At 42.8% G+C, this 18,211-nt stretch overlaps 1 protein-coding gene and 1 long non-coding RNA gene across 4 annotated transcripts in view; one reads left to right on the top strand and one right to left on the bottom strand.

The window, feature by feature from the left end:
• Positions 1 to 16,380, bottom strand: part of LOC125705042 (uncharacterized) — a 57,370-nt gene extending 40,990 nt beyond the window's left edge. The window contains exon 1 of the long non-coding RNA XR_007381335.1: positions 16,276 to 16,380. This is a non-coding gene — a long non-coding RNA (uncharacterized LOC125705042). The remainder of the gene's footprint in view (positions 1 to 16,275) is intronic.
• LOC125704992 (uncharacterized) overlaps positions 1 to 16,947 on the top strand; it is a 99,068-nt gene extending 82,121 nt beyond the window's left edge. For 2 of the 3 annotated variants that reach the window (XM_048971250.1, XM_048971249.1), the window contains exons 12-21: positions 424 to 504; positions 4,194 to 4,298; positions 7,079 to 7,171; positions 8,991 to 9,080; positions 10,737 to 10,829; positions 11,002 to 11,097; positions 11,245 to 11,263; positions 12,501 to 12,555; positions 16,248 to 16,307; positions 16,554 to 16,946. In XM_048971250.1, coding sequence (XP_048827207.1) covers positions 424 to 504; positions 4,194 to 4,298; positions 7,079 to 7,171; positions 8,991 to 9,080; positions 10,737 to 10,829; positions 11,002 to 11,097; positions 11,245 to 11,263; positions 12,501 to 12,555; positions 16,248 to 16,307; positions 16,554 to 16,634 — 773 coding nt within the window. In that variant the 3' untranslated portion in view covers positions 16,635 to 16,946. Of the gene's footprint in view, positions 1 to 423; positions 505 to 4,193; positions 4,299 to 7,078; positions 7,172 to 8,990; positions 9,081 to 10,736; positions 10,830 to 11,001; positions 11,098 to 11,244; positions 11,264 to 12,500; positions 12,556 to 16,247; positions 16,308 to 16,553 lie in introns of all 3 variants that reach the window. The other variant, XM_048971253.1, reaches the window with a different exon arrangement.
• Positions 16,948 to 18,211: the final 1,264 nt, after the last annotated feature.

Here is an 18,211-nt window from a genome sequence, read left to right as displayed (position 1 = left end):
TCGGATGACAGGTTTAAGTATGACGGTACGGGCGGGTGCAGTTTGTCAAAATCAGACCCATGCAGGACTCGGACATGTAGAGAGTACGGGCTCGGGGGGCACCTGGCCACCATGTGGGATGGTCCAGGGTCCCCCCCCCCCAGCCGTCATGCGCCGGGCCTCACCTTCATCACACCACAGGGTTTTGAGGGACCCTCTAAGTCACAGGTGCATTAGATTCCTTGGCCTGTATTTTGGCCCCCGCTGCCCTCGGATCATGGGCCTTACTGTGCATGACATCACAGTGCAGTCGGGTCCTGGGGACGACAGGATTTATCTCATGGGAGGAAAAGCCCAAAGACACTTTGTTATTTAATATCATGTTATATCTGTATAGACTGGTGAGAGAATGAAGGTGTCTGATTTACTCTGTTTGCCTTACAGATGATCCCGCACTGTTTAACATGCTGTTCCTTGCTATTTATTCCCAACTCTTTGCCTGGATGAACAACACATTTAAATTAGGTGAGTCTCCCTGCATTTTCATACTTATTATGTGTGTAAATGGAGGTGGGTGTTTCTAATGCATTTAATAACTTCTGCTGTGTGGAGGCTCAGTGTGTCACTACTGGGAGTAAGGGGGGGGGGGGGGGGGGCAGAAAAGTAGGCAGAGATCCAGAGGTGAGGAAGGAGGAGAACAGGGTTTAATAAGGTAAAATCAGGGTATGGGACAGGAACAGCAGGGACAGGGCAACTAGGACACAGCAGAACCAGGTGCAAACACAGAGAGCAAGGACTAGCACAGGTAGGGAAACACAGGCCAGGGGTTCAAGGTCCGAATGAGGACTTCTGGGGAGCTGGAGCTTAAACAGGCAGAAGGGAAAGGAGGGAACTAGAGGCTGGTGCACTTATAGGAACCGGTGGAATCAGTCTGGCAAGTGGTGCAGGGAGGAGAGACTGTGAGCGCCCACTGCTGGTTACCGGAGGTGCTGTGACACAGTGGGCAGTACTGTAGCTTCACACTGAGGGTTCGATTCCTGGGTCTGTGTGTGTGGGATTGAGCCCTGATTGGTCCAAACCCATTAAATCTGAATTATGTGTGGGTCTGGACTAGAAATGCACCAATCTGATATTCGAATCGCTATCACCACTGATCCAGACCTATTTGATGGATCGGGTATCGGCCATGTTATCTTTAAAAAGATAGCTCCTATTTCGTGTTAAACCTATTTGTACAATTAATCCATTTTCAGTCACACGGGCAAGAACAATCTCACATTCTCAGCTGGAAATATCGGTATCATTATCCATCATAATTGACAGACCACATTGAGGCAATTTTGTTTGCAAGTTTTTCCTGCAGGTTCTCTGATATCACGCCAATGAACTGAGCACAGGCTGTCGTTGGCATAAGTTGGAGTAACATTGAACCTGCTCTTTTTCATCAGTGTGATTTGAGATTTGAATTTGGTGAATAGGAGTTCCTCTTTCAGTACTGAATTTGATAATAATTTCTGACTTCTCCGTTGAGTGATTGTTCTCACCTAACTGCTGCAATGCAGTGGGACCGTTAGTGTTTCAGGTAACATCGGTCCCTGCATGTTTTGTTTTTTTTACAGTCAATGTCAGAGTTTAAACTTTGAATTGTGTTGACCCAGTAACATTCAGAGTTGCCTGTAATGGACAGGCCACATTGCTTACAGTACAAACAGCACAACATTACTCTCGTATCGTAACCATTGGTACTGAGTTAACCACTGCTGCTGAAAGTGGTACTTTTTTTCTCTGACTGGGACATGACACATTTCATTCAATATCATAAACTTAATTCATGGCAAATAAATTATTTCTTATATATTTAATTTGGCATTAAGCTCATCTTAATCTTAGTGTACTTTTTAAATATGTCAGATTTATGTGAAGTTTGCAATTTGACATCAAAGTATAGACATTGCAAAATGCAGTTTGGAACATTTGCAGAAACCATATAAAAGTACATAGTAAGCAATGGTGGAAGTTTGTTTTGATTCCAGATATCACCATTGGCTACATGAAGATGACTAAATGGTGTAGCTGCAACATTCAGTTGGATAAATAAATAAGAAAAAGCTAACTCATTAATTTACTATTTCTGGTTTCCTTCCATTGAATATGTAGGAGCCCTTATGTGTATGCATGAGCCATTCACACCTGGCCACATTCCCCCCCCCCCCCCCCCCACTTTTATGGCACTAATGGGGATGTATCTAGATCGCGTTTCACCATTGCGTTGTTCATCAATTTACCATGTGAATGTGATTTGAATATGCAGTAAAGCAACTATTTAGAATGCGAATATCGATCTTCAGGTGAGGGTGGCACTACACGCCCCAATGAAGGTAAAACAAAGTAAGGTGACACGGTTTACTTTTTTGCCTATTTAACCTAATTTAAAAAGCTTTAATACTTCCGACAATGGACGTTTTGAAAAGAAGACATATTACGGATTTAGTCAATGTTTTTTTCATGTTAATATAATAAGATTTCAGCGAATTATGAACTGAAATACATGAGAAAGATATATGGCATCGCCAAAGATGCCGTTGGCTCCAGAGGGTTAATGGTGCCATAAGATGCCTGTATAGGCATAAGGGAGGTCTCCAGAGATGTAGAAAGGTATGTTCTCAGGTCTGCAGCCAGGCTCTCTGTTTTTCTCGAGTTCCTACAGTATGTTAGCAATTGTTAGTTGGGGGGGGGTGGACCACGGGCCAGGATGATAGCAGGTCCTCCCCAGACACTCAGACTCCCACAGTCTAGGTCTAGCAGCCTGTAGCCCTGGTAAAGTCTAACCCCAGGATGCAGGGGTCTGGCACTGCTGTGACCCACACTGGGTGATAACAGCCACAGACAGCATCTCCCTGCCTCTCATGAGGGTCACCTCACTGGTCACCATGTGCAGCTATACAGAGTCCAGGCAGCCCCACGTCAGGCCTCACCAGCATCACAGTGGCCCCTGTTGCCACAGAGCAAGGGACTTCCATCACTGTGACAGGGACATGGAAAAAGTCCCAAGCACAGGTGTGACCCACCATTGCCACCAGGGGGCGTCATCATAGGCTTCTGTGGGGAACGGGTCAGACACTCCCATATGTGTTCCCTGACCTGGTGGCCAGGCTGACCACACCCGCAGCAGACTCTGGGACCCCAACAGGAGGGCATCTCACCTGGAGCCACGTGGCTGGCTGTCAGCTCCCCACAAGCCTTGCTGTATTGGAGATGCTCTGACTCAGTCGTCTGACCATAATGATTTGGCCCTTGTCAGAGTCACTCAGATCTTTTCCCCTGCCCTGTTGACTACAAGTATCAAATGTTAGCTTACTGTCTAATACATCCCAGACCTTGACATGCTGTTTTCAGTCGGGGAATTTGTTTCCGGCTGCTAGAGACTCCCTAGTACACAGACAATAAATGACACTGTACAAACTATAAATTGCCCTATACGAAAAATAAAATTTTAAATATACACACATGGGTAACACTGTACAAGTATAAGGTGCGAGGTTGAGTGCAAACAGAATTTAAGGGGGGGAAATTTACAGAAGGCAGGTGACACGGCTTAGCTGTTTAAGATGGTGATGGTCTGAGGGAGGAATATGCTCCTATGTCTGGTGATTTTTGCATACAGAGTTCTGTAAGACCAGCCAGAGGGGAGGAGCTGCTCCTATGTCTGGTGGGTTTGCATACAGAGTTCTGTAGCACCAGCCAGAGGGGAGGAGCTGCTCCTATGTCTGGTGGTTTTTGCATACATAGTTTTGTAGCACCTGCCAGAGGGGAGGAGCTGGAAAAGATTGTGTCCAAGGTGTGACTGATCTGCAATGATATTCTCTGCTCGTTTCCTAGTCCTGGAGTAGTATAAGTTCTGAGTGGAGGGCAGGGGGGCACTGATAATTTTTTCCACTGCCCTCACTGTTCGTTGCAGTCTCCTTTGGTCCTGTTTAGTAAAAGGAGCTGAAGGAAAGACAGCGAGTGTTTAAATGAGGAAAACCTTCGGTTTATTAAACACAGACAGTCATGATGTTGCATTTTATATCCATAATAATGATAGGATAAGGTACTAGTGTGGATACTTATACACCACAGACAAATGTTACATTTTGGATCCATAAGAATGATATGATAACGCACTAGTGTGGATAATTATACACCACAGACTAATGTGATCTTTCTCTTTTCAGAATATTCAATTCCGATTGCAGTAGCTGCTTTGGGAATCTGTGCCTGCATGATTATCAAGGATTATTTATTGCATCATGAAGAAAAGACCTTGGAGGGATTTTACTGTAAGTATGAAACTTTGTACTGAACCATATTCACTCAACCTGTTTGTCACTGATAATGTACATGAATCACCCTTTAAATTGTCATCAGAATACAATTAAAATGCATGTAGTTCTCAAAATTTGACTCTCCCCTGTTTATATGTAGTTTGAAATTGTAACACGTTGTTGCATAATGATGCTTATTGAAATATTCATTTCATGATTATTTTTAGCAAAGTTTAAGTATTTTCCTTATTTTCTATTTTCCCTATTCTCAAAAGTATACAAACAAACCTACATTGTACATAAAAACACTTAACACCCTTAGAACCTTCTTATCTATGACCATGAAGATACATTATTACAGTTTATCACCATGAATGTCTCCCTGGTATTTTACTGCTTATTCCTGGTTCTTTGGAGGCTCCATGATGAACCATAATCAGCCCTTTATTTATTCAGCAAGATCCTCTCCATGCGGCTTAGACTGCAGCCTCTCCTAAGTGTCGCTTCTCCTCCCTTCTCTCTCCTCAGCTGCCTTACAGCCTCACATCAGCCTTTCTCCTCATTATCCTGGGGCTTCCTGGCCTCGTCTCCCCATAATTGTGCTATAAGCTGTCCTATTGTTAGCATTCATTGCTAATTGTTAGCATTCCAGACAGACTCAGTATAAAATGGTGGGAAAGTAAAACTCTGGATGACCACATAACATTATACACCATACCTTCATGGGGTCACAGAGTCGGGCTTCCTGAGTGACCCTGACAAAGGTCAGAGTCTCAGTCACTCTGCTGCATCCTAGAAAGTACAGACATACTTTTATAAGTGATGTTAGGGTCCAACAGTAAACACCTTCCTTCTGTCCAGATGGTGATTCCCCCTTTTTTGGCAGCAGTACAAACATGCATGGTGTCAGAGAGGATATATCAGAATTCTGTGTGCAGCGCAGTTCAGGTTTAAGTGATGAGAATATATCATGTACAGTGATCTGGTTTCAGTTTGATTACCTGTTTTTCTGTTAACTTTCATGTTATTTTCCTCCCTTTAAGTATTACAATCCAAAAAGTTGTTGTGCAAAATCCTTTCTAATAGTAAAACAAAATGACATCATAGTTAACTAAAAATGAATAAATGTCTTAACTCCGTTTTTACAACATTCTCTAACCTTGTCTTCAAGTTAAATGAAAAAAATCTATGTAAACTGCTGTCATCCAGGCTAATTGATTAGGTTTCGGTTTTACTCAAAATAAAATGCAATCGACAGAGTATCTGTTTATTTAGTAAATTTGAATGCTCCCCAATTTTTAATGAATATTTTCGCTAAGATATACAAGGGGTGGACAAAATAAAGGAAAAACCAATTTGAGCCCCAGAGGAACCAATCAGCAGTGGATATGTGAGTTTTCAAGCAAAATGAGGTAAATAACAGAATTTGCCGGTGCATCAGGAACAAAAACAGCAAATTAATATAACAAGGGAGACAGTCTGAAAAATCATAACCAAACATAGACATAGTGAATCAGCAAAGAGGAACAGTGATCAAAAGTCAAAGCTCACAGACAAGGACAGACAGACAGGGTGGCTGGTAAACATCACAAAAGTACAACCTGGGAAATGACCACAGGACTGAAGTCCCAGTAAAACCTGTAAATCATGAACTTCACAAACTGGGATTTATGGCAGGGCTGCCATTCAGAAACAGGTTCTATCCAAGGCCAGTGAACAGAGACACATAACCTGGTGTAAGGAGCTCAGAACATGGAGCCCTGAACAATGGGAAAGAGAAACATGGTCTGATGCATCATCTGTCACCCTTTTCTTACATTCAGATTCAGATCCAGCTCTATTGTCATTTCAACCACACATTATTAAATATATGGCAAAATCAAAAGTGCTTCTCTAAGGTCATGTGTAACGTTACAAAAAACTTAACATAAAAGCAGGACCTTTACAACAGTAAAGTGACTTGTCCCAAGTAAAGTAATATAGATGCAGATTGTGCTCAGCAAGGCAGTATTGCAGTGTGCTCTGTAGTGCAGTTCTACAGAGTGTATTCAGCAGTGCAGTATTGCAGAGCCTCTGGATGGGGTTACATCTATAGAAAATCAAAGGATGCCATTGGCTCACAGTGTCTGTTGGTGTGGGCAGCCATCTTGTGGGAGTCATTAGGTGTGATGATGCTCTGCATGGTCCTATAACAGCCAAGGAACATGAGGGCTTTTTACAAGAGCAGCTACTCCCTGTGGCTCAGACACTGTTCCCTCATGATGTTTCCTCATTCCAAGATGATAATGCCCCCATACACACTGCTAAACACATTCAGGAGAGATTTCATGAGCACCAGGATGAAGTCAGATGTCTTCCTTGGCCTCCCAGCCCCCAGATCTAAACACCATTAAAGTTTTATGGGAAGTTCTGGAGCACAGTGTGTGAAGTCGATTTCCACGTTATTCATCTTGCAAAGATCTGGAGGCTTTTCATTCTGTCGATCGGTCCAGTGTCCCACTGCACACAGCTCCTCCCCTCTGGCAGGCGGTACAGAACTCTGTATGCAAACCCACCAGACACAGATTTCCATGACGACACTGTAGGAAGATCTGAACCTATTATTGAAGCTAAAGAGGGCCGAACTCACCTCCTTATTAGGTCTTTGAAATTAATATACTGATCTTGCCACTATTTTGTCCACCCCGTCCCCCTGAAAGATATAACAGCCAAAAGTAAACAGAGAGATAATGTTTAATGGGGGCCTGTTTTGTGCTTATTTAATCTGTTGTTTTACGTGTTTTATTGCTTTTCAGATTTTGTTCATAAAATCCTTTTGGGGATTTTCTTCATACTTCACCTAATATTAAGTTTCCTGTATCTAAGTGTGATTCTAGAAAATGACAAAGGTAAGGAAAACCTTCAACTGTAAGTAAACCATTTCACTGTAATAGAGTTTTAACTGTCAGTCATTTATGGTAAATGGTGTTTGTAAGATATTTTTAAACCTTATTTTTGGGATGTAGTTAATAGTGTACTATATTTTTAGTCATTATTGAATTACACCCTTCTAATAAAGGCATATACTTTGATGTAATCAATACGAAACAGACAGTAATACATTCTGTGTAAGCTGTAAAAAAGGTCTCTTGCAATAGTGGAGCAGTTTTATTAAGGGTCTAAAGCATGTAGTGCAAAGGACCCTTATTGTATTTCTTAGGATTTTTCTCTTTTATTATTTTTCTTCCCTAAAACTGAATGGGAAGCTTAAACCGTAAGACCGAGGCCAACCAGATTTTGCAGGAAGATTCTACTCAGACTATCCGACCCAAGTCTGTCAGTCAGATGGGGGAGCCGTAGCACCCCCCAATACATTTTTGGTTAATATCTCCTGACCTGTTAGTCCTACATTAGAATTTTTTTTCTGCAGATACAGACAACCATGCCATTTGAACTATTAAGCTCCTCTTAGATTTTTTGCTAATTTGTGAACCGTGCTGGCAAAATGAGTTGGAATGAGAAAATTTTCAAAATGGAGTTATTATTTTTAGATTCTCCTTTTTAAAACCTCCAAAATGATGTATGGTTTGTTGGAATCGGACAAAAAATGACCGAGTTACATCCGGTAGAAGTCAGCAAAGTTGGAAAAGTCAATTTTGAGAATTTTCACCCAACCTACATAAATCTGGTATCGTTCAAATCAGGAGACAGTCCTTATAAATATCTTAAACTTTCAGTAAGGTACAACCACCAGCCACACCCTGACCGTACTGGTGCCATACCCATTTCAATTTTGCCAATCATCATCAAATTTGACCCACTAGTGTAAGACAGGACCACAGACAGACCCTCCAACTTTCGTGCCGATCGGTTAAATGGGGGGCGCTACAGCCACTGTCCATATATGTCTAGGACCCACCTTGGCTAATTCAGCTACAATGACTTAACACATCAGGTAGGAAGGTACCTATTTCTACCAACAACTCAGACCATCAGACCCAAACCAGGCAGGCTTAGGCACTGCCCCAGAGGGTTCCACATTCTCTCCGACATCTACTGACCGGTTAGAGCTCTACTCAACAATCTCCAATTTGATTTCTACCTACTACTCAGACCATCTCGCTCATCTTGCTTGGAGCAATGTGTGACTCAATAGGCTAAACCTGTGTGCCTACACTCAGAAGGTTGCCAATTTGAACCCAGCTTTCAGTGGGTTCTTGAGCTAGGCCTTCAACCCCCATCTTCCTGGGCGCCCCAACAGGTGGCTGCCCTTCGCGGATAGCTTACACTACATGGAGCAAGTTGATAAAGGCATAAAGGCATTTTCCCCACGGGGATCAATAAAGTATATATTATTATTAATCCAGACATTCATTCGGGCTCAGGCACTCCACCAGAGGGTTCTACATTCTGTCCGACATCTACTGACCCATTAGACCTCCATCCTGATACGGGACTATGTAATTCTGTCTGACTTTTTACTACCCTGGCCGCCAGTGACAGTCAGTTCTTCAGTTCTCTGACGTTACTCCTCTACTGTTTGTCTGCCCTGGACAATCTTCCTATGCTTTGGCCCTTACGTCACTGCTTGCAGTTACTAGTTTAATTTGTTATGTGTGTCTTCAGAGATGAATTTACTGATTTTATAGGAACAGAAAGTTGTTAATTTCATGAATAGTCATCGTTGCATTAAAAACAGAAATTAACTTCAATTATTTCTGACCACAGGAAGACCTGTAAAGACCTGCGAGTTTGTGTTAATCTACATTCTGACTGTCACAACACTGTTTGTATTCTGGGAGCGGGAACATTTACTTGGTTTGTATTTGTTTTGCTATAAAATCATTTAAAAAAACTTTTCATTTATGAGGTGCTTAAATATTGTATCTCATAAATACTTTTTTGCATTTAAATAATTTTTTTTTTTCCATTTTGTAAACACAGCATTTTTTTTTTTTTTTTGTTAAGGAAAATACCCAATGACTATTTGACTGTATATATAGTGCTGTTACAAAGTAATCGGTCACTCAGTCAACCTAAGAACCAAATCTAAATGATAATGGGTTATATTAAACTAGACACATCCTAAGATATACAAGGGGTGGACAAAATAAAGGAAAAACCAAGGCAAGCTCGGACCGGGGAAACAGGCGAAGGCAAAAAAGGATGTAATGGAGAAACGGATTGGCATACGGAGAAACAGAATCTTCACAACAATACAATGACAGAACTAGGGAAACAAACTCTGACGTGGACTTAAATATACAGAACTAATGAAGACAACTCGAAACAGCTGGTAAACACCGGGATTCCACATGTGGTTAGCGAGGGGGGCGTGGCACACAGGAGGATCGGACAAGCGGGTCATGACAGAATGAATCTACACATCACTTAAATAGAACCATTGCAGCAATGTGAAGCTGGATAAGGGGTCTGAAGAAGCAGCAGACCATGCCTCAATCAGAAGAACTTCCTGAAGACCCAAGAAAGAAAATCACTGAAATATATCAGTCAGGAAAGGGGTACAAAACACTCTCTAAAACCCTTGAACTCCAGCAAATCACTGAGAATACCATCATCTTCATATGAAAAATCTTGGATAAATAGCAAACCTGCCCAGGAGTGGCCGGCCTAGCAGAATTACTCAAAGAGCACATGGAAAACTAATCGGGGAAGCTGCAGCAGACCCCTCTGTCAGATCAGTTAATGTCTGCATTCAGGATTCCATGATTATAAAGACACTGGGCAAACATGTTGTCTGTGGGAGAGATGCAAGGCAGAAACCACAACTAAATAAGAGGAACATGAAGGCTCATCTAACATTTGCAAAAAGTACTTCGATTATCCCCAACACTTTTTGGAGGATGTTCTGTGGCCTGATGAGGCAAAAGTGGAGCTATTTGGAATACATGGATCCTGCTACATCTGGTGTGAAGCTAACACAGCTTCCACACAAAGAACATCATGGCCACAGTCAGACATGGTGGAGGCGGAGTGATGCTGTGGGGAGGCTTTGCTGCTGCTCGGCCTGGGCGACTTGCTGTAATTGAGGGAAGCATGAATTCAGCTGTTTGACAGAAAGTACTGAAGGAGAATGTACATCATCAGTCTGTGATCGGAAGCGCAGTTGGGTTATGCAGCAGGACAATGATCTGAACCACAAGAGCAAGTCCACCTCTGAATGGCGGAAAACAAAATAAAACCATTAAGGTTTAGGAGAGGCCTAGTCAAAATACTTACTTCAATCCCTTTCATGTATTAGGGCAGGACTTTAAATGGGCAGTTTATATCTGAACACCCTCCAACATGGCTGAATTTAAACAATTCTGTGGAGAAGAGTGGGCCAAAATTTGTCCAAAGCGAGGGTGGCAATTAAGTGTTATGGATAAGCAAACATAGTGGGAATCAGGGCAAATACTTTCTCACTGCACTGTATGTAGCTGTATGACTAATGCTTTTCTCTCTACCTTTCAGCCAAACCCCGTAAATATGTATATTTCTCAGGGGCTTTTGGTCTCCCTCTCCTGAATTCTGTTGCCCTGGCTGTAGCATTAAAACTCAAAGCAGGTAAATACACTAGAACTTTCAGATGTTTCACATGCAATTTTACTTTTACTAAGTAAACTAAATTGTACAAACCATTTAGAACATATATGGATTCCTGTGGTTTAATGCCTGTCACTTCCGGCTCATTTACTGACCTCAGTTCTCAGTGGTTTTCGTGATGATGTCATTTTAGACACAGGAAAACAGCCATTGGATCTGCGGCTGATTGTCCTGATTTCTGGGTCTGTCTTCCTCTTTGGCTGGTTTGTTATAGAGATGTCTGCATATTGTAAGTATAACAGAGATGTTGAATAACTTACCATAAAGGTTGAATATACTCGTTGTATACTCATAACCTGGCAGCTACAATAAACTCCTATTGATGTCTTAGTATGTTGAGCTGCAAAATAGTTAATTGTATTTTTTTTAATTACAGGGTTGGATGAAAAAGAAAAGTAAGTAGACATTTACGTAGTACATGTACAAGTCTTTTTTTTTTTGGATAAAATGGTATCAAGGTACAAAAAAAATTCATCCATCCATCCATCATGGTGAGCCTGGCACCCATCACTGGAAGCACAAGGCAGGGGACACCCTGGGCGGGATGCCAGTCCATCACAGAGCAAACACACATTCACATACGATGAGACATTTAGAGATGCTGCTTGGCACTGGGAGGAAACTGGAGTATCTGGGGACACATGGGGAAAGCATGTAAACTACACAGAGCCCAAGTGAGGAGGTGTGAGGTGCCAGTGTTACCCACTGAGTCACCATGTAAACTACACAGAGCCCAAGCCGGGGGGTGTGAGGTGCCAGTGTTACCCACTGAGTCACCATGTAAACTACACAGAGCCCAAGCCGGGGGGTGTGAGGTGCCAGTGTTACCCACTGAGTCACCATGTAAACTACACAGAGCCCAAGCCGGGGGGTGTGAGGTGCCAGTGTTACCCACTGAGTCACCATGTAAACTACACAGAGCCCAAGCCGGGAGGTGTGAGGTGCCAGTGTTATATATTTATATATATATATTGTATATATGCTGTCCGGAGCTCATTTTTCTGGTGCCAAAACACTGCTGGGCCCAAGATAGGAGCGCATGACATCAAGAGTCATCAGAGCGGAAAGCAAAAGTTTATGAGAAGACACTTGCTGCTACCACCTTGCGCATGAGCATGTCCGTTTCCACGGCCAAAAAGCTATCTGGCTTGCTGGGTAAACGGGTTATTGTAATAGCAATCTGCCATTGATCAAGTGCTGCTGCCTTTTAAAGGTGAGGTCACGTGCCATTCTGATTGGTTTATGGCCAAAACACACCTATGAATACTTATGAAAGTTGGGACCTTGCGGTGGTGCCAAGTCTGTTTTTTCCACTATCAAAACAGCTAAATGGGTTTGGACTTGACCATAAATGTTAGTCACTCTTTACCCTTTGCGTTAGCCCATGTGTTAAATATTGAAATATTCTGTAGTTTCATTGCAGTTCAACTCCATAATCCGGTTCTTGTTGTGGGAACCATACTCTTAGTTGAAATTGCCAAATTTAATTCTTGTAATTGCCAAAAAGACTTAAATGTAGGCTAATATTGGGAATCAACATGATACACATGAAAATTGTCTTTTATTTTAACTGAAAATTTTAGTATTTATTGTAAAAGCTATGTCGTAATATCTGTAATATCTTTTCTTTAGAATAATAGAAGAGATGGGCTTGGTTGAGAAACACCAAGATACCGAGCTGGATCAGGTAGGTGCTCAAGATGCGTCTGACCCTCTAGTTGGTGTCCTGGGACCTGTTTCTCGACATCAGTTTGTCCAGAATATGGTTTTGGGACCGGTCCACCACAGACACTTTGTATGAGTGACAAATTGAAACTGCTTAAATTTTGAGACAAATCACCCCAAAATTGAAACAGCAGCAATAGGTGGCAGCAGAGGGTGGAAAGGGAGGTTGCAGCTGACATCTTGTGAACACAGCAATCTGCCATCTAAGCGTATTCTGTTGATCTTTTTTGCAAAGTTCCTATGATCATTGTACAAGTCAGTGGTTCTTAAAATGTGGGGCACAAGGTGATTTTCTGAATACTCTAAAATAAAGTTCATACATTTATTTTCATTGCCTGCCCCTCCCCCCACTCAGCAATTTTTATGCATTGATGTCCAGTTGCCGATCATCATGGGAACCTCAACTAAATTTATTGTGGGTGAATTTTATTAAAGTTGGGCTTTGAGGATTTCTTTGGAGTGGTGTATGGTTGGCTTGGGCAGTGTTATGGTAATATTTTTGTCATACTGCATTATTTTCATTCAGTGAAATTCATCATGGGGGGATTTAATCGTGTCACGTAGCCCAAGCCCTGGTCAGTGGTGGCACAGGAAAGAACAGGCGCAGATCTGGTGGGCTGGTCACACAAAGTGCTCCAGTGGCTCCAGACAAATGGCCTGACCTGGCACTCAGAGCCCAAGTTATTCTCTCAACTGTGTCTATATATGTGTGTATGTCTGTCTCAGAAGAAGAGTGATTAACCATGTTTAACCATTCAGACGCTCAACCATAAAGCAAGATAAAGTCACTTGTTCAGCAATCTGAATCGCTGAACAAGAATCTGCATTGTTCCTTCTGGATTTGGGGTTCAACCAATGAACTGGCCCTCCTCTCCAGGACCCTGGCATAAACCTTCCCAGGGAGGCTGAGATGTATGATTCCCCTGAAGTTGGAATACATCCTCTGGTCCCCTTTCATAAAGACTGGGACCCCAGTATGCCAATCCAAAGGCACTGTGCCCAATCTCCAAGTAATGTTGAAGAGACATGTCAGCCACGACAGCCCAATAACATCAAGATATTTCAGGAACTTGGGGCAAATCCCATATACCCCCAGAGCCTTACCACCAGAGTTTTTTTAACTACTTTGATGATCTTAATATTGTTTTAGTTGATTATTGATAATCCCACGCATATACTGAAAATGAGAACATTCGATTTTTGTCAGTTTTTTTTCTGCAAAAACAACATGTCAGTGCAGTAGTTTCCTTTGAGAAATCTGAGAATTATGCATCCCGTACATGAAAAAGTAACCCCATAGTAATAAATAAAATTCTGCGTCCAGTTTTGAACCAATATGGGATTTTGTATATAGCAGCAAATCTGTGTTCCTTGTACTCTTCCTCCTTCCCTTTAAGTATGGAGTCTGTTGATGTAGAGCACAGGTAGGCAGCCTTGATGCTGGAGTGCTGGTATCTGATGAACCACACCTGATCTCAGGCAGATACTCATCAGGTAGGACAGAAAACCTTCTGGATGCTGGCGCTCCAGGATCAGGGTTGCCTACCCCTGGGGAAGAGGAAGAGCCCCTACTATAACTCAGCATATAGGAACATTTCAGTACATTCTCCATATTCCTTTGTCGTTGAACATGGTAGGGATTGCGGTCATATTGACTTGATCATTATATCAGATATCTATTTAAATCTGTCAGGAAAGAAATTTCTTACATTACCCATGCATGAATGTTGTGAATACTTTACCAGTTTAAATGTTTGACTTTGTGGATTTGGAGAAGGCATTCGACCGTGTCCCTCGGGGAGTCCTGTGGGGAGTGCTCCGGGAGGATGGGGTGCCAGGCTTCCTTTTAAGGGCGGTTCGGTCCCTGTATGACCGGTGCCAGAGCCTGGTCCGCATGGGCGGCAATAAGTTGGACTCGTTTCTGGTGAGGGTTGGACTCTTTCAGGGCTGCCCTTTGTTACCGATTCTGTTCATGGCTTTTATGGACAGAATTTCTAGGCGCAGCCAGGGCGTTGAGGGTGTCCGGCTTGGTGACCTCAGGATTAGGTCTCTGCTTTTTGCAGATCATGTGGTTCTGTTGGCTTCATTGGACCACGACCTTCGGCTCTGTGCAGCGGCTGGGATCAGAATCAGCACCTCCAAATCCGAGACCATGGTCCTCAGCCGGAAAAGGGTGGAGTGCTCTCTCCGGGTTGGGGATAGGGTCCTCCCCAAGTGGAGGAGTTTAGGTATCTCAGGGTCTTGTTCACGAGTGAAGGAAGGATGGAATGGGAGATCGACAGCCGGATCAGTGCGGCATCAGTAGTGATGCAGGCGCTGCATCGGTCTGTCATGGTGAAGAAAGAGCTGAGCCAAAAGGCAAAGCTCTCGATTTACCAGTTGGTCTACGTTCCTACCCTCCTACCCTCACCGAGCATGAGCTAGTGACCGAAAGAACGAGATCACGAGTACATGTGGCCGAAATGAGTTTCCTTTTTAGGGTGGCTGGGCTCTCCCTTAGAGATAGGGTGAGGAGCTCGGTCATTCGGTGGAGACTCAGAGCTGCTGCTCCTCTGCATTGAGAGGAGCCAGATGAGGTGGCTCGGGCATCTGCTTAGGATGCCTCCTGGACACCTCCCTGGTGAGGTGTTCCGTGCTTGTCCCACTGGGAGGAGGCCTCAGGGAAGACCCTAAACACGCTGGAGGGACTGTGTGTCTCGGCTGGCCTGGGATCGCCTCGGGATTCCCACAGAGGAGCTGGACGAAGTGGCTGGGGAGAGGGAAGTCTGGGTTTCCTTGCTGAGACTGCTGCCCCCAGAACTCGACCTCGGATAAACGGAAGATAATGGATGGATGTTTGACTTTGTATTTATAGTTTGGTTGTAGACAGTGGCAGTGTACTCCACCATGCATTTACATGGGCCACCGACGCCCCCTTTTAGCCACATTAAATATTAAACTCATTTTTTTGTTTAGGAGATGCTGAAGCAGTATATTTTGATAACCAGATAGCTACCTTCAGTCTTTTGACTATTTTGACTGTTTTTTTAGTCACATACACGGGTGGGGGTCCTAAACTGACTTTGAAACAACAAATCTGCCTCTGGTTGAAGACTGCTGGTTGGTCATTTTCATGTTTGGCTACATTAAAACTAGTCATGTAAACTGAAAGTCAAACACAACTTCATGGTCAATGATATTCTGAAAGAAACCATCTGAACCCTCTCATGGTGACTATAGTTCTTATATCCTTCTGTAAACCAAAAGGAAGTTGCCACTTCATGGTGACTGCTGCTTGTTTACTGGAATCTGAAAATATGATTTATATGATTTATCAGCTAACACTAATATTTTTTGTAGAGATCACATTACAGTCACTAGATAGACTGTTCACTCGAATACAGAGCAGTTAAATAATGAAATATTATCTTTATGGTTCTTAAGACAAGGCTGTCATGGTCACTACATTAGACATTTGAAATCAGTCAGTATGGAATGTATCGATTTAGTGATGCAGTTACTGGGATGTTAACATTACTTTAATGTTCAGTTACTTTATAATTAGTTATGTAAACTGAAGGGTAAATGCCACTTCATGGCCTCTACATTATTTTTTGACTATCAGTATGAATTGTCAATTCATGAAATGTATGAACTGACACTCACTTTTTACAGAGATCACATGACATGGAGGCATCATCACCTGCTGATCACAATGAACAAAAGACTGAGGAGGTAAATATGCATATCGGGCATTTATACACATTTAACTAGAAGAATCTATGCTGATTTTATACAACTATACAGCAGTTTGGTATGTTTGGGGCTGGGTTTAGTGATATTAAAATATACCTTATAATCTGTATATCTGTAATTATTCTGAATAAATCCTCACTGTTGGTCTATGGCTATATTACACTCATATTAGCACTTGGTGATTCCTGTAATTACTCTTTTCTTCTCTTTGAATATTGATGGCAGGTCTTCATTCAGAAAATGGAGGAGCAATCAAAGAGGAGGCATGACTTTCTGGGTCCTGCATCATGTTTTAGGGTCTTATGAACTTCATATGTTTTCATGTAAGGTTTTCATAGAGATATACGGTATCTATAGAGATTCAGGGTGTTCATTGTTCACTGTTGGATTAAGTTTAAAAGCTTCAGGACATTTGCTGCTGCCAGAGTGAATATAGTGTGAATCCTGTTTTTAAAGCCTCCCAGCTCTTGATCTGAGTGTTTCCTCTGTAATTGGTGTGATGCTACCCCACCGGAGCAGTCACCAAGCTGAACACCAGCCAAGGGTAAAACTGTACAGTACCACTCACCAAGCTGAACACCAGCCAAGGGTGAAGCTGTACCGCTCACCAAGCTGAACACCAGCCAAGACTGGCTGGTATGAAAAGCCATGGATAGACAAGAAACACGCATGCAGGTGCGCATGTGTTTTTGCAGGTGGAAAATGGAGAATGACCAACATACAGGGTTGCTGCCTCCTACCACTGGAGGGTGACCACCCTGGATGTATCAGCACCTCATCACAGGCCCCATTGTGGTATACTGTGGTACAGTATGCTGTTTCCTAATGTTCCACAATAAACTTGCCCCTTCTTGGGTCCCTCTGTGCACCTACTGTCTCCAGTGTCTCCTTGCCTGGTGACATTAGACTGGCATCGAGTGAAGAGAGTCACTGCATGGATTCTCAGGCTGAGGGACACACTCCCACATCTAAGCATTAGAAGGAAAGAGCTCCTGTCAGAAGTCAGTATGACTGAGCAGGTTGGGGAAGCAGACTTTTCTATGGCTGTAAGGCCATATGGAATCCTAGGGTTCAGTTTCCCAAAAGCATTGCAGTGCTAAGGCCATTGTAAGATGGATGAGATATTATCCATTTGAATTCTCTCTCTTAGTTACGATGATCTTAGTCCTATGAATGTTTTGGGAAACCAGGCCCTAATGCATAGCATAACATGCTATATAACATCCATCCATCCATTTTACAAACCGCTTTTCCTACTGGGTCGCGGGGGCTCCAGAGTCTATCCGGAAAGTAATGGGCACGAGGCAGGGAACAACCCAGGATGGGGGGCCAGCCCATCGCAGGGCACACTCACACACCATTCACTCACACATGCACCCCTATGGCCAATTAGCATCAGCATGTTTTTAGACTGTGGAGAGGAAACCGGAGTACCCAGAGGAAACCTCACGACGACATGGGGAGAACATGCAAACTCCACACATGTTACCCAGGGGGAGACTCGAACGGTGTGAGGCAACAGTGCTAACCACTGCACCACCATGCCACCCCTTAAAATGCATACCAATATTAATTTTAAAGAAGTAGAAGTTGTATTTTGAATCCGATTAGAAACGATATAGAATTATCATTTGTAATTTAATTATTGCAGTAGGTCACTATTGTACCCAAAGTAAAATGGTCGGGGGAAAGTCCTAGCTTTAAACATTGAGATTGATATAAAGACCGACCTTTGAAATGTAAAAATACAAAAGTGATGCGAACATTATCCATGTTCAAACTGTTTAACCTTTTCTTTTAACATAAGCCTATTTATCTCCGATATTCACCTCTGACAATATGAATTGACAAACAAGGAAAACAGAATCTAACTCTGGGGAAAT

This window comes from Brienomyrus brachyistius, chromosome 12 (assembly GCF_023856365.1).
Source record: "Brienomyrus brachyistius isolate T26 chromosome 12, BBRACH_0.4, whole genome shotgun sequence".
In the NCBI taxonomy this organism is placed as follows: domain Eukaryota; kingdom Metazoa; phylum Chordata; class Actinopteri; order Osteoglossiformes; family Mormyridae; genus Brienomyrus; species Brienomyrus brachyistius.
The sequence above is the reverse complement of the archived record's forward strand: the minus strand, read 5'-3'. Positions and strand labels throughout refer to the sequence as shown.